The sequence below is a fragment of the Empidonax traillii genome, unplaced genomic scaffold (assembly GCF_003031625.1).
Source record: "Empidonax traillii isolate 1590-97213 ecotype Southwest subspecies unplaced genomic scaffold, ASM303162v1 scaffold272:size679582, whole genome shotgun sequence".
Lineage (NCBI taxonomy): Eukaryota > Metazoa > Chordata > Aves > Passeriformes > Tyrannidae > Empidonax > Empidonax traillii.
Genome location: NW_020955465.1, coordinates 410,287 through 423,749, shown reverse-complemented (window position 1 = coordinate 423,749; position 13,463 = coordinate 410,287). Strand labels below are relative to the sequence as shown.

Here is a 13,463-nt window from a genome sequence, read left to right as displayed (position 1 = left end):
AGGTGAACATGAGCATTGACACCTGGAAGACGACCAAGTGGAGTGAGCTCAACGTTGAGGATATGGATATTGAGTGCAAGAAATTTGCTAAAGACATCCGGAGCTTGGATAAGGAGGTGAAGAGCTGGGACGCATTCACAGGGCTGGACAGCAACATGAAGAACATGATCACATCTCTGCGTGCTGTGAGCGAGCTGCAGAACCCAGCCATCAGGGACCGGCACTGGCAGGAGCTCGTGCAGGCAACTAAGGTGCTCTTCCCACCCATCCCTGGCTCCAGCCCCTGGCCCAGGAGGCTCCTGAGATCTGCACCCAGCAACAGAAGGGTGCCATCGAGTTGAAATGTGGCCACATGCAAATATTTGTGTAGGGTCTTCAAATGCAGGTGTTCATGAGTTCTTTTGAGCCACAGGATTGCCTCTCCCCAGAGGAGAGTCCATGGCCCGACCGTGCCGGTTCCTCTCCAGGTGAAGTTCACCATGTCCGAGGACACCACCCTCGCGGATCTGCTGCAGCTGAACCTGCACAAGTTCGAGGAGGAGGTTCGCGGCATCGTGGACAAAGCCACGAAGGAGGCAGGGATGGAGAAGGTAAACAGGGCTTGGCTCCTCCCCTGCTTTGCTGAAAGCCCAGTGCCAACGTGATTCTGTGGCTGCCAAGCACTCGTGTTCTGGCTCTTGGCACTGGAGTCCACAGGCAGCAGGGAGCTCATGGAGCCTCTGCCTGGAGCAGGTGTTCCTCTGGTGCCCTGCCTTCCCGCAGGGGCTGGGCTCGGCACCATGGCGCCCAGCTCATCCTCATGCCCCAACTGCAGGTGCTGAAAACCCTGGATACTACCTGGGCAGCAATGCAGTTTGAGTACGAGCCCCACACCAGGACTGGGCTCCCACTGCTCAAGGCAGATGAGTTGCTCATCGAGACGCTGGAGGACAACCAAGTGCAGCTGCAGAATGTGTTAGCGTCCAAGTACCGAGCCTTCTTCCTCCGGGAGGCACAGGACTGGCAGCAGAAGCTGTCAACAGCTGATGCCGTTATCAGCACCTGGTTTGAGGTGCAGAGGAAGTGGGGTCACCTGGAAACAATATTCATCGCCTCTGAAGACACCCGCAACCAACTGCCAGAGGAGTCAAAGAAGTTTGATACCATCGACGAAGATTTCCGAGTGCGAAGCCCATTCCCACTCTGCCTTCACCCTGTGGCTCGCTGCCACTTCAGGTGGACTTAAGTGTTTTTCCTCTTCAGGAGCTAATGGCTGACGCAGAAAAAACTCCCAACGTGATTGAATGCACCAACAAGCCCAGGCTGCACGAGCGGCTGGAAGCGCTGCAGGACAGGTGAGTGTTGAGTCATCCCAGCGGACCATTTGAGGGGGCCAAAGGAAGGGGTTGATTCCCCCAAAGTAGCACTGACAAGGGCTGAGCAAAGAGTAAAACGCATATGTGGGGTTGATGGTGGGGTTTTCCATTTTCTTCCAGGCTGGAGGTCTGTGAGAAGGCCTTGGCTGAATACCTCGAGACCAAAAGACTGGCTTTTCCCCGGTTCTACTTTGTCTCCTCTGCGGACCTGCTGGATATTTTATCAAAGGGGACCGAGCCCCTTGAGGTATAGGTTGTGTGTGAACACGGGGGAGAGTCCTCTGCCTCTTCCCTGCTGACTGGTTTGAGCAGTTTTAGAACATTTTTCACCCTAGTGGGTAGAACACCATCCCTGATCCCCCTTGCCAGGGGTGCAGTGCCTAGGGAGCACCTGGAGGTAGATCCAAGTGCTGATCACACCCTCACACGTGACGGGGATCCTGATGGCGGCTGTGCCTCCGCTCTCAGGTGTCCCGGCACCTGACGAAGCTGTTCGACAGTGTGGCCAAGCTGAAGTTCCAGCTGAGCTCAGACAAGAAGCCCCTGAAGGTGGCCCAGGGGATGTTCAGCCGGGACGGGGAGTACGTGCCCTTCGACGCAGACTGTGACCTGTCTGGCCAGGTCAGCTGAGCTTTGTGGAGCCTCCACGTGCTGAGATGGCGGGGCAGGTTGAGGATGGGGACGGGCCTTTTGCTGATTGTGCACTAACAGTTTGGCAGGAGTTTAAAAATGTAATCACAAAGCTTTTTGGCAAAAAAAACCCCAGAAATGGGACCTGCCTTACAGGTGTAGAACAGCACAGTTTTGTGAACCTGCACAGCTTTACAGCCCCTTGGGGGTTACAAGGTGGTTTCCCCTCTGCTGGTCACCCTCAGACCACCCTCCGTTATCTGCCGTGGGATGTGCCCTGCGGGGCCAGCACCAGGGTCTCTCTGGCAGCTTGTTGCACAGGGGGAGGTTTGGGCAGCCTGAGGGGACAGAGGCTGGGAGCCAGTCACTCAACTCTGCTGGATGTGCCTCTCCAGGTTGAGATTTGGCTGAACCGGGTGCTGGAGCGCATGCGCGCGACACTGCGACAGCTCCTCCCCCAGGCCCTGGTCACCTACGAGGAAAAGCCACGGGACGAGTGGGTGTTCGACTACCCAGCACAGGTGGGTGCTGCTGCGTGGGGCCAGGCTGAGCCAGGGTCTGAGAGGAAGAGGAGGAGGAGACAGAGATCCCTGGGAGCTGCAGGCGATGTGTTCCCCTCAATGGCCGCAGTGTCCTCGTGGTTTGCTGCAGGTTGCCCTGACATGCACCCAGATCGCGTGGACCTCAGAGGTCGGTGTTGCCTTTTCAAGTCTGCAGAAAGGCTATGAGAACGCCCTGAAGGACTATAACAAAAAGCAGGTTAGCATCGTCTGGACCTGACCTGGAGCTGGGCCCAAACCCCTCTGCCAGGCTGGGGGTCACCAGGAGGTGGGAAAATGAGGGCATCATCTCTATGTGCATCATTTCTTTGCTTCCCCAGATCGCTCGGCTGAATGCCCTCATTTCCCTGCTCCTTGGGAACCTGAGTCCTGGAGACAGGATGAAGATTATGACAATCTGTACCATTGATGTCCACTCCAGGGACGTTGTGGCCAAAATGATCCAAACAAAGGTATTTGGTACAAGAGGGTATTTTTACTGCAGTGTCTCTCAGCACTTCTGAGCACGGATTTCCTGTCATTACATTACTTTTGGGCTGGGCACTGTGGTTGACAGGTGTGGGCTGAGCTGGGCCATGAGGAGGGATGGTCCTCACCTCCCCAGCACGGCACTGGAGCCTCTTCACACACTGTCCTTGTGCTGGGAGGTGGTGAACGGGTCCCAAGGCACAAATGGGAGCTTGCTGTCCCAGCGGGCTGGGGTGGGCAGTGCCAGTGCCCACCTGCCTTCCACAGCTGGCTGCTCTGCAGGTGGAGAGCGACCAGGCATTCGCCTGGCAGTCCCAGCTCCGGCACCGCTGGGACGAGGGGAAGAAGCACTGCTATGCCAACATCTGCGACGCTCAGCTCCAGTACGCCTACGAGTACCTGGGCAACACCCCCCGGCTGGTCATTACCCCCTTGACAGACAGGTTGGGACTCCCACACTTGCTGCTGCCTGCAGCTCTGTGGCCATTCTGCACCGCCGGCCCCACTCAGCCCCAGTGTCCTCCCTTCCCAGGTGCTACATCACCCTGACACAGTCCCTCCACCTCTACATGGGCGGGGCCCCCGCAGGCCCTGCAGGCACTGGCAAGACAGAGACTACCAAGGACCTGGGCCGGGCAGTGGGCATAATGGTCTACGTGTTCAACTGCTCTGAGCAGATGGACTACAAGGTAGGGCATGGGACAACAGGGTGGTGGCACCGAGGTGAGAACCATGGGGTGTCCAAGACAAGGGGGGCCCTGGTTTTGGTCTCTGGGAGCACAGGGGAGCCCAGGGGCAGGGGGCCGTATTGCTTTGGGGCATTTCCTTGGGAAGGGGCACAATCCATAAAGCATGAGCAGCTTTCAGCACTCGAGCTTTGTCACCAAACCCCCCATCACAGTTGCCATGTAGGATTACAGCACCTAAACACCATCTTGATGCTCTGTTTCTCTCCAGTCCTGTGGGAACATCTACAAGGGACTGGCTCAGACAGGCGCCTGGGGCTGCTTTGACGAGTTCAATCGCATTTTGGTGGAGGTCCTGTCTGTCATCGCGGTGCAGGTGCGTGCTGTTCCCACAACCCTGCAGCACTGAGTGCCAAAGAGACTCTCCAGCTCATATCCTGGATGCTGTCCCAGCTAAATGTGACTCATGGGACAACTTTCTGCTGTTCTCTCCACTATGTCCTGTTTGGACAGGGTGGTGGGTGGAAGCAGAGCAGTGCTGGTGATTTGGACAGAGTTAAACCACACAGCCCAGCTGTGTCTCATCCCAGTAACCTGACACCCCCTAGCTCAGCCATTGCCCAAGACAGGGAGTTGGGGTGATGGGGAAGGAGCTGGTTTAAGGCCAGCTCTCCTGCTGTTGTGGCTTCAGTAAGAATTCAGTGCTATTCCTGGCACTTTGAGGGGTGGTGAAGGTGAGCCAGAGCATGGGGCAAGGAGCTGGGAGCTGCCAGCACCAACACCTCTGCTCACCTGACAGGTGAAATGTATTCAAGATGCAATCCGTGCCAAGAAGAAAACATTCAACTTCCTTGGAGAGATCATCTCCCTGGTGCCATCAGTCGGGCTGTTCATCACCATGAACCCTGGCTACGCCGGGCGCACGGAGCTGCCTGAGAATCTAAAGGCTCTGTTCAGGTGGGTTGGTGTCATCACAGCGCTCACCTGTGTGGTGGCACTCATGGGTCACATCCATCCTAAGCTGAGGGTGTTTGTGTGCAATGGCAGCACTGGTGTCAGGGAGCCCTTGGCACCGAGGGACAACCCTGTCACTACCCGAAGGTGGCCAGGCTGGGCGAGCTGGGCTGCTCAGCTGGGGAAGAGGATGCTCAGGGGGTCTGATTACTACCCCAGCTAAAAATCCAATTAACAATAAGACAAAAAGGTGACAGAGTGCTGGGAGGGGAGGCACAGGGTTGCTGCGGGATCCCTGTCCTTCGTGGAACTCAAACTGTGAGTGCAGAAGGGCCCTGATCCAGCTGGGACATGAGCCCCACTTGGAGCAGGAGGCTGGGCAGAACACCCCAGCAGTGTAACTGCAGCAGGGTAAGATTTCTACTGGAAATTTGGGGACAAACCTTGGGGGCTATGGGAGGGTGAAGACATGGTGTGCAACCCTGCCAACCTCCGCTGCTCTTCTGCAGACCCTGCGCCATGGTGGTCCCTGATTTTGAACTCATCTGTGAAATCATGCTTGTGGCAGAGGGGTTTCTCGATGCCAGGCTCCTGGCAAGAAAGTTCATCACTCTGTACACACTCTGCAAAGAGCTGTTGTCGAAACAGGTAATTAACAATATCACACAGTGCTGTAAGAGGAAAGAGTCCACCTGAACTTCAGGCCTGAAACACTGTAGTGGGATTGCTGGTGGTGATGCGTGGGGTGATGTTCTGCACAGCTCAGGTCTATGGCAGGACAAGTTCCACTTCCACCTGGTGCATAATATGGTATCTTTCTGCCTTGGGGAAGGAATCAAGAAGGCCAAAAGTAGAATAACATGGAATTAGAATTAGAATGAGAATTAGAATTGAGCCAGTTAAGGTGAGAGCTTCTAGATATTCATCTTAGCAGAGGTGTTTCACACCTAAAGTATGTCTCCAAGAAGGAAGCTGGATTCTTGCTCCCCCTGTGACTGATGAAGGCTTCTCCTGTAAACAAACTCAGTTTAGGTCCAACCCACTGGGGGCTGGACCACACACTGTGTGGGTGACCTGTCCGTGGGGCGATAGACAGAGTGTTCCTCCGTGGTGCTGTTTGAAGCTGTTCTCATTCACCAAAGTGAAATGGTAATTCTTTGCTGCCTGTCACAGGACCACTATGACTGGGGGCTGCGAGCCATCAAGTCCGTGCTGGTGGTGGCGGGCTCCTTGAAGAGGGGGGACCCCGGCTGTGCCGAGGACCAGGTTCTGATGAGAGCTTTACGAGACTTCAACATCCCCAAGATCGTGACAGATGACTTGCCGGTGTTCATGGGGCTGATTGGAGACCTGTTCCCAGCGCTGGACGTCCCCAGGAAGAGGGACCTCAACTTTGAGAAGGTGCAAGCCCAGGCATAGCACCAGCACTGGAGACGTCTCAGCCCTGGCAGGGTTCAGAGACTGACGGTCCATTCAGCACTTTTGGGAGTGGCCGGCTCGTCTCCAGGGTCTTGCCAAGGCTGCCAGTGGTCAGCACCTGCTCTCCCTCCCAGGTCATCCGTGAGTCCGTGCTGGAGCTGAAGCTGCAGGCAGAGGAGAACTTCGTGCTGAAGGTGGTGCAGCTGGAGGAGCTGCTGCAAGTGCGACACTCTGTCTTCGTCGTCGGCAATGCCGGCTGCGGCAAGTCCCAGGTAGCAGCCAAAGCGTCCTGAGGACGTGGGGCCCAAGCACGTCCCATGGCCTCCCACAGCTCTTGGTGAGGGCATGGCCACAGGCCTCAGCCAGCCATGCAGGCCCTGCCTCTGCCACAACAGCTTTTGGGTAGGGGACTGCAGTGCAGCCTCGACCATGTGGCTGAGCAGGTTTGGGATGCACAACTCAGGGGCTCCTCAGGACAGCTATGAGTGGAGCAGGGACAGTGTAGGGAGCAGGCAGAGACATGCTCTCACAATGCTGTGCCTGCTGGGGTACTGGCAGCATGACAGGACATTGCTGGCTGGTGGGATCGGGGCTCCCACACCAGCCCAGCCAGGAGCTGACTCTGCAGAGGGAGGTCAGGTGCATTCCCAGCAGCAGCCCCCGGGAGAGCAGGACTCCGTGCCCTCTGCTGCGAGCAGAGGCTGCCGAAGGCTGTGGACACCCCAGTAGGAGCAGCACCCGATGCTGCACCACGATGATGCAGCTGCACCATCCCCTCTCCTCAGGTGCTGAAGTCGCTCAACAAAACATACCAAAAGCTGCAGCGGAGGCCGGTCACCGTGGACCTCGACCCCAAGGCTGTGACCTGCGATGAACTGTTTGGGGTCATTCATCCGGCCACACGGGAGTGGAAGGATGGTGAGAAACCAATGCTGTGAGCTCTGTTTATGGGATGTGAGATGGAAAGGGAAGACCTTTCCTTGGGGCTTTCTCCTGGGGCGGGAGGGAGGAGTAATGTCCTCCGTGGGAGCACCAGTCCTGAGTGTCTCCCAGCAAACTGACGGACCAACCCATGTCTCTCGGTGGGGCAGGTCTGTTCTCCACAGCGATGCGTGACCTGGCCAACATCACACATGACGGGCCCAAGTGGATCATCCTCGATGGAGACATTGATCCCATGTGGATTGAGTCCCTGAACACAGTCATGGATGACAATAAGGTTGGTGCCATCACATTCCAGGGGCTTTGCTTGCTCGTTAACTCAGGAGGATCAGCTCTGGGCATCCCTCACAACGAGCTGCTTCTCCCAGGTTCTAACCTTGGCCAGCAACGAGCGTATCCCCCTCACCCCCACCATGAGGCTCATCTTTGAGATCAGCCATCTGCGGACAGCCACGCCAGCCACCGTGTCCCGCGCGGGAATCCTCTACATCAACCCCGCGGACCTGGGCTGGAACCCGTGAGCCAGCAAGGGAGGAGGAGGGGGTGGGAAGGGATCAGATGGACAGGACGAGACAAGATGAGATGCAATAGGACAAGATGGGATGGGATGGAATGGGACAAGATGGGATTTGATGGGACGAACTGGGATGGAATGGGACAGAATGGGCTGGAATCTGATGGGATGGGACAGGATGGGACAAAATGGGATGAGGGAATGAGATTGGATGGGATGAGATGGGATGGGGTGGGCACTGGCCCCCACATGCTCACTGCAGCCCTGCTTGTCCCTCCCACAGCATTGTGACCAGCTGGATTGAGACGAGGACAGTAAAGTCTGAGAAGGCTGTTCTGATGATCCTCTTTGACAAGTACCTGCCACCATGCCTGGAGAAGCTCAGGTCTGGGTTCAAGACAATCACCCCTGTCCCCGAGGTCACGGCCATACAGACAGTGCTGTCCCTGCTGGAATGTCTCCTGACGCCAAAGAATGTCCCACCAGACTCGCCCCGGGAGCAATATGAGCTCTACTTTGTCTTCGCCTGTACCTGGGCCTTTGGCGGGGCCTTGTTCCAGGACCAGGTACAGCCATGGGACCACCTGGCACCTGCCACCCTTGCTGTGTCCCATCGTGTCTCTGAGTGTCTCTGTTTTGTCCCCAGCTGGTGGATCACCGGCAGCAGTTCAGCAAGTGGTGGCTGACAGATTTTAAAGCCATCAAGTTTCCTAATGAGGGGACAATTTTTGACTATTACATTGATCCGGCAACAAAGACATTCATGCCTTGGGATGAAAGAGTGCCACAGTTCGAGCTCGACCCTGAAGTCCCCTTACAGGTATTTCCCATGAGTTCTATGTTTATATAGCTTATTTGATTACTATTCTACAGTCTTCCTCCCAACAGTGCCTGGGGTGTCAGCAGGATTTGGGCTGGGGGCATCCAGCAAACCCAATGGCTTCCTGTGGTTATTTTTGCCCTGCAGAAACCCCAGCAAGGGCTACAAGTTCCACCTCCTTTTTAACTTCAGGTTAACCTGCAGCTTCAGAGGGTCTCATGAAATAACTGTGACTGTTGCCTGAGTGCAAAATTTCCTTTAGCACTTGATTTGTGTCTCCTGCAATGCTGTCCAGAGGGGGGTTATCAAAGCTGTCAGGGCAAGGCTGAGGAACTGTGACTGGGTTTGGCTGTGGGCTGAGCAGACACCAGGTTTCAGGAACTGTCCATTTTGTTTTGTGTAATAACTCAGTTTCAGTCAGAATGTAGTTCTGACTAGAGTAGTTGAGTGCCCAAGACCTGTAGGTTTAGAGAGGGAGCAGGTCTGTACGCAGAGAACATCGTCCACTGGAGCTGACATGAACACTGTGCAGGGGGCTGGCATGCTGCCCCATGCTCCATCCCACATCTGCCAATGCCAGGGTAAGCACAGGGACTGACAGCTCCTCTCCCCAGGCCGCCATGGTGCACACCACAGAGACCATCCGCCTCCGCTACTTCCTGGACCTGCTGATGGAGAAGCGGCAACCAGTGATGCTGGTGGGGAACGCAGGGACGGGAAAGTCGGTCCTAATGTGGGACAAGCTGGGAGCCCTTGGCACAGACGAATATCTGGTGCAGTCTGTGCCCCTCAACTTCTACACCACCTCAGCCATGCTGCAGGGTGAGGCTGTCAGAGTCAGTAGCTGACCTCGTGCCAGGCTGTGCCACAGCGTCCTGCAGTGCTGACCCACCACCCACCTGCTCCTCTTGCTGCAGCTGTCCTTGAGAAGCCCCTGGAGAAGAAATCGGGAAGAATCTATGGCCCACCCGGCTCCAGAAGGCTGGTCTACTTTATTGACGACATGAACATGCCAGAGGTGGACAAGTATGGCACCGTGGCACCACACACGCTCATCCGGCAGCACCTGGACCATGGGCACTGGTGGGTGCCGGAGGGGCACAGCATGATGGGGGGAACCTGTCCCCGTCCCCAGGGAAAACATCCCAGTGCTGATCCCTGCGCAGGTACGACAGGACCAAACTGACCCTGAAGGACATTCGCAACTGCCAGTACGTGGCCTGCATGAACCCAACCGCGGGGTCCTTCACCATCGACTCACGGCTGCAGGTGTGTGGGATCCAGGGGCCAGGCTGTGTTGTTCCCCTTGGGCCAAAGCCCAGAGGGTGGGGTGAGGAAGGGGGCCCCAAGGTGTCATCTGGCTGCATCAGCCCCCACTGGGCAAAGCGCCCATCTCAATGTCTGCCCTTTTCTGCAGCGCCACTTCTGCGTCCTTGCCGTGAGCTTTCCCAGCCGGGAGGCGCTGCACACGGTGTATGGCACCATCCTGGAGCAGCACCTGGCCCGGCAGCAGATGTCACAAGCTCTTCAGAAGATGCAGCCCCAGCTGGTAGCAGCAGCACTGGGTGAGCCCCTGCCATGCTGGAGTGGGACATGCCAGCACTGGCCTCTGAGGAATCTGCTGCTGGGGAGCCAGGCTCAGGGATCTCTGGGGACCTGGCACCCCCTCACCCCCCTCTCCTCCCCACAGCCCTGCACCAGAAGGTTTCCTCCAACTTTCTGCCAACAGCAGTTAAGTTCCACTACCTCTTCAACCTGCGGGACCTCTCCAACATATTTCAGGTAGTTTGAGGGCTGCTTCTTGTAAAACATCCTTATTCTCCCTTTCCTCATCCTACAGCCATGCAGCATACCTTTTTCCTGAAACAGGCCTTGGCCTCTTCCCAGAGCCAACCTTTACACTCAGCTCTGAGTGGCACTAAAATAATCCTGAGGGCTGAGAGGTTTGTATGTTTGTCAGGGACTGCTCTTCTCCACCCCTGAGTGCCTGAAAAGCCCTGTGGACTTGGTGCGTCTCTGGCTTCATGAAGCAGAGAGGGTGTACGGAGACAAGCTCGTTGACGAAGAGGATCAGACCAGCTTCAGGAAGCTGCTGGTGGACATCTGCAAAGCTGCCTTTCAAGTAAGTTGTGCTGAAAAGGACAGGGCTCCAGCATGGTGGCACTGCCTGGGTACCCCATGGCTGAATTCCATAGCTGAAATCCACAGCCGGAATTGCCTTTCCCAGGACCTCAGCGAAGACGTAGTGTTTGCCAAGCCCAACATCTACTGCCACTTCGCCCAGGGCTTTGATGAGCCCAAGTACATGCCAGTGCCAAGCTGGTCAACTCTGAGTGACCTGCTGGGGGAAGCCCTGGACAGCTATAACGAGGTGAACGCAGCAATGAACCTGGTGAGTGCCCATGGTGGGCAGCGCCGCCCTGAAAAGATGTGACTGTGGCATCCCACTGCTTGGGTCAGTGCATTATGGGGCACTTGCTACTTCCCTGCCCTGATCCAGAACACAGAACCTTCCCCTCCTGTTTTCTTCAGGTGCTCTTTGAAGACGCAGTGTCTCACATTTGCAGAATTAGCAGGATCCTGGAGTCTCCTCGGGGCAATGCGCTACTGGTGGGGGTGGGAGGCAGCGGGAAGCAGAGCCTGGCACGGCTGGCAGCTCACATCAGCAACCTGAGCGTGTTCCAGATCACACTGAGGAAAGGCTACAGCACCGCAGACCTGAAGGTAGGAGCAGCTTTGGGCCCTGGGCCAGTGCTGCCTGCTCAAGGAAAGGTCCTGAGGAGCAGGACCTGGGCAGCACCTGCAGTGCTGGTGCCTAGGGTGGGCTCATAGGGCTCTGCTCTCCTCACATCAGTGCATTTGCACACCAGGATCTGCTCACAGGTGACACCCAAGGGTCCTGCCCCAAGGGGCCACAGCACTTCCCCAGCCAGGGACAGGCAGTAGCCACTGCTGAGGAGGGCTACTGATGCTGCATCCATGTCCCAGCTGAGCAGCTGGCACCAGCTCCTTCCCAAAGGATCCTTCCCAAAGGCTCCCCCCTGGCTCCCCAGGGCTGCTTCAAACACTTTTGGGAACACCTCACAGAGGTTGAACCGGGGGGTGACAGTTTCTCTCTGCCCCAGGTGGACCTGGCCTCCCAGTACCTCAAGGCAGCCGTGAAGAACGTCCCCACCGTGTTCCTGATGACGGACTCCCAGGTGGCTGAAGAATCGTTCCTGGTTCTAATCAATGATTTCTTGGCGTCTGGGGAAGTGCCAGGTCTCTTTCAGGATTCTGACCTGGAAACCATCATCGGTGCCATGAGACCCCAAGTGAAGTCCCTTGGATTGGAGGATACAAAGGAAAACTGCTGGAAATTCTTTATAGAAAAAGTCCGGCGCCAGTTAAAGGTGGGTGGTTAGTCCATGGCCCTGACTTACCTGATCCAAAACCTCTTTGCAACAGGGCACCTTGAAGTTTCATCCCAGGCTGGTGGGTTTGGGCAAAAGGTGTTTTCAGAGACTCCCCAGATGCCCCCAGCCCTAGGGGTGCAGGCCAGAACACCCCTGTATTGACCTCCCTGGAGGCAGAGCAGCAGCCTCCGTGGCCGTGGGCCATGCTGGGCACTCCCAGGGACGCTGACTGTGCTCAGCTGATGAATGCAGCCACCAAAGGGGACACAATTCCAGCCCTGGTGAACAGCACAAGGTGCACAACCACAGACCACCTCCCATGTACTGGGAGTTACTGGGAGGGCAGCAAAGCCCTGGTCTGCAGCAGAAGCCTTGCAGTCATGCAGAGTTCCTGGTGATGTTCCTGCCACCCCAACAGCGGGGACACCCCGCTCAGCGGTGCTGCTCTGCCCCAGGTCGTCCTCTGCTTCTCCCCCGTGGGCTCAACCCTGCGTGTGCGGGCCAGGAGGTTCCCTGCCGTGGTCAACTGCACGGCCATCGACTGGTTCCACGAGTGGCCAGAGGACGCTCTCGTGTCTGTCAGCAGCAGGTTCCTGGAGGAAACGGAGGACATTGAGGTGAGCTGGGCCCCCGGCACAGCTGCTGTCCTGGGGCACTGGGGATCCCTGCACCTTTGCTGCTCTCCTTGTTTAATGTGCCCAGGGATAGGGGTCTGGTGTGACCAAGGGGGCGAGGGGCAGCAAGCTGGGAATAGGTCTGGGATAGGCTCACAGCTGGTTCTGGGGTCAGAGCCTGCAGCCCTGCACCATGTTTGTGGGGATGAACCTTCCCTCATTTTCTTCTGTCCTTAAAACATCTCCTCAGGTAACAGACTAGGGACAGCAGCTTCTCCAGTGCAGGGTTGAGTCAGGGACCCAGAGCTGGGCATAGGGACCAGTGCCAGTGCCACGACTACCAGCATGTCTCAGCCCTGCACTGTGCTGTTAACGAAAAGGGTCACTTTTCTCTGCAGCTGGACACGGAGCCAGCGCTGCAGGAGGGCTCAGGGCAGCCCTGCACTTCACTGCAGGCACCCACTGCAGCAGCTCCCTGTCTGTGCTCCCTGTGCAGCCAGAGGTCAAAGTCTCCATCAGCCAGTTCATGTCCTTCGTCCACACGAGCTCCAAGGAGATGTCCAAGATCTACCTGGCCGTGGAGAGACGCTATAATTACACCACGCCAAAGACCTTCTTGGAGCAGATAAAGCTCTACCAAAGCCTGCTGGCGAGTAAAAGGAGCAAGCTGGCTGCCAGCATCGAGAGGCTGGAGAAGGGGTTGATGAAGCTGCAGAGCACAGCATCACAGGTGCCTGTCTACAGCCTCACTCCTGCATTGTGCCTGCTGTGGGTCTGGCATGGGGGGAGAGAGCAGGCATGTCCCTGCAGGGTGGTCAAGGTGGCCACAAGGTGCCTGAGCCATACCAAGCCACCGCTCTGAGGCCAGGCAGGGCTTGGCAGTATCAGCCCTCTGATCTGCTCTGTTTCTCCGCTTGTCGAGGTGGACGACCTGAAAGCCATGCTGGCAATCCAGGAGGCAGAGCTGAAGCAGAAGAACGAGGACACGGATAAACTGATCCACGTGGTGGGTGTTGAGACAGAGAAGGTCACCAAGGAGAAAGCCATTGCTGATGAGGAGGAGCTGAAGGTCGAGGCCATTAACAAGGTGCGTGGCGCTGAGCCAG

General features: G+C 56.8%; 1 protein-coding gene across 2 annotated transcripts in view; it reads left to right on the top strand.

Annotated features, from left to right (window-relative positions):
• DNAH17 (dynein axonemal heavy chain 17) overlaps nucleotides 1-13,463 on the top strand; it is a 33,113-nt gene that overhangs the window by 8,904 nt on the left and 10,746 nt on the right. For both annotated transcript variants that reach the window (XM_027889827.1, XM_027889826.1), the window contains 33 exons: nucleotides 3-251; nucleotides 468-590; nucleotides 815-1,162; nucleotides 1,243-1,334; nucleotides 1,476-1,602; nucleotides 1,824-1,976; nucleotides 2,381-2,506; nucleotides 2,637-2,744; nucleotides 2,866-2,997; nucleotides 3,296-3,456; nucleotides 3,546-3,702; nucleotides 3,971-4,075; nucleotides 4,499-4,656; nucleotides 5,163-5,301; nucleotides 5,827-6,054; nucleotides 6,207-6,344; nucleotides 6,858-6,990; nucleotides 7,164-7,291; nucleotides 7,383-7,531; nucleotides 7,812-8,094; nucleotides 8,175-8,348; nucleotides 8,963-9,170; nucleotides 9,266-9,431; nucleotides 9,515-9,617; nucleotides 9,766-9,913; nucleotides 10,039-10,130; nucleotides 10,309-10,470; nucleotides 10,576-10,740; nucleotides 10,881-11,072; nucleotides 11,474-11,740; nucleotides 12,199-12,360; nucleotides 12,854-13,087; nucleotides 13,280-13,444. In XM_027889827.1, coding sequence (XP_027745628.1) covers nucleotides 3-251; nucleotides 468-590; nucleotides 815-1,162; nucleotides 1,243-1,334; nucleotides 1,476-1,602; nucleotides 1,824-1,976; nucleotides 2,381-2,506; nucleotides 2,637-2,744; nucleotides 2,866-2,997; nucleotides 3,296-3,456; nucleotides 3,546-3,702; nucleotides 3,971-4,075; nucleotides 4,499-4,656; nucleotides 5,163-5,301; nucleotides 5,827-6,054; nucleotides 6,207-6,344; nucleotides 6,858-6,990; nucleotides 7,164-7,291; nucleotides 7,383-7,531; nucleotides 7,812-8,094; nucleotides 8,175-8,348; nucleotides 8,963-9,170; nucleotides 9,266-9,431; nucleotides 9,515-9,617; nucleotides 9,766-9,913; nucleotides 10,039-10,130; nucleotides 10,309-10,470; nucleotides 10,576-10,740; nucleotides 10,881-11,072; nucleotides 11,474-11,740; nucleotides 12,199-12,360; nucleotides 12,854-13,087; nucleotides 13,280-13,444 — 5,475 coding nt within the window. The remainder of the gene's footprint in view (nucleotides 1-2; nucleotides 252-467; nucleotides 591-814; nucleotides 1,163-1,242; nucleotides 1,335-1,475; nucleotides 1,603-1,823; nucleotides 1,977-2,380; nucleotides 2,507-2,636; nucleotides 2,745-2,865; nucleotides 2,998-3,295; nucleotides 3,457-3,545; nucleotides 3,703-3,970; nucleotides 4,076-4,498; nucleotides 4,657-5,162; nucleotides 5,302-5,826; nucleotides 6,055-6,206; nucleotides 6,345-6,857; nucleotides 6,991-7,163; nucleotides 7,292-7,382; nucleotides 7,532-7,811; nucleotides 8,095-8,174; nucleotides 8,349-8,962; nucleotides 9,171-9,265; nucleotides 9,432-9,514; nucleotides 9,618-9,765; nucleotides 9,914-10,038; nucleotides 10,131-10,308; nucleotides 10,471-10,575; nucleotides 10,741-10,880; nucleotides 11,073-11,473; nucleotides 11,741-12,198; nucleotides 12,361-12,853; nucleotides 13,088-13,279; nucleotides 13,445-13,463) is intronic.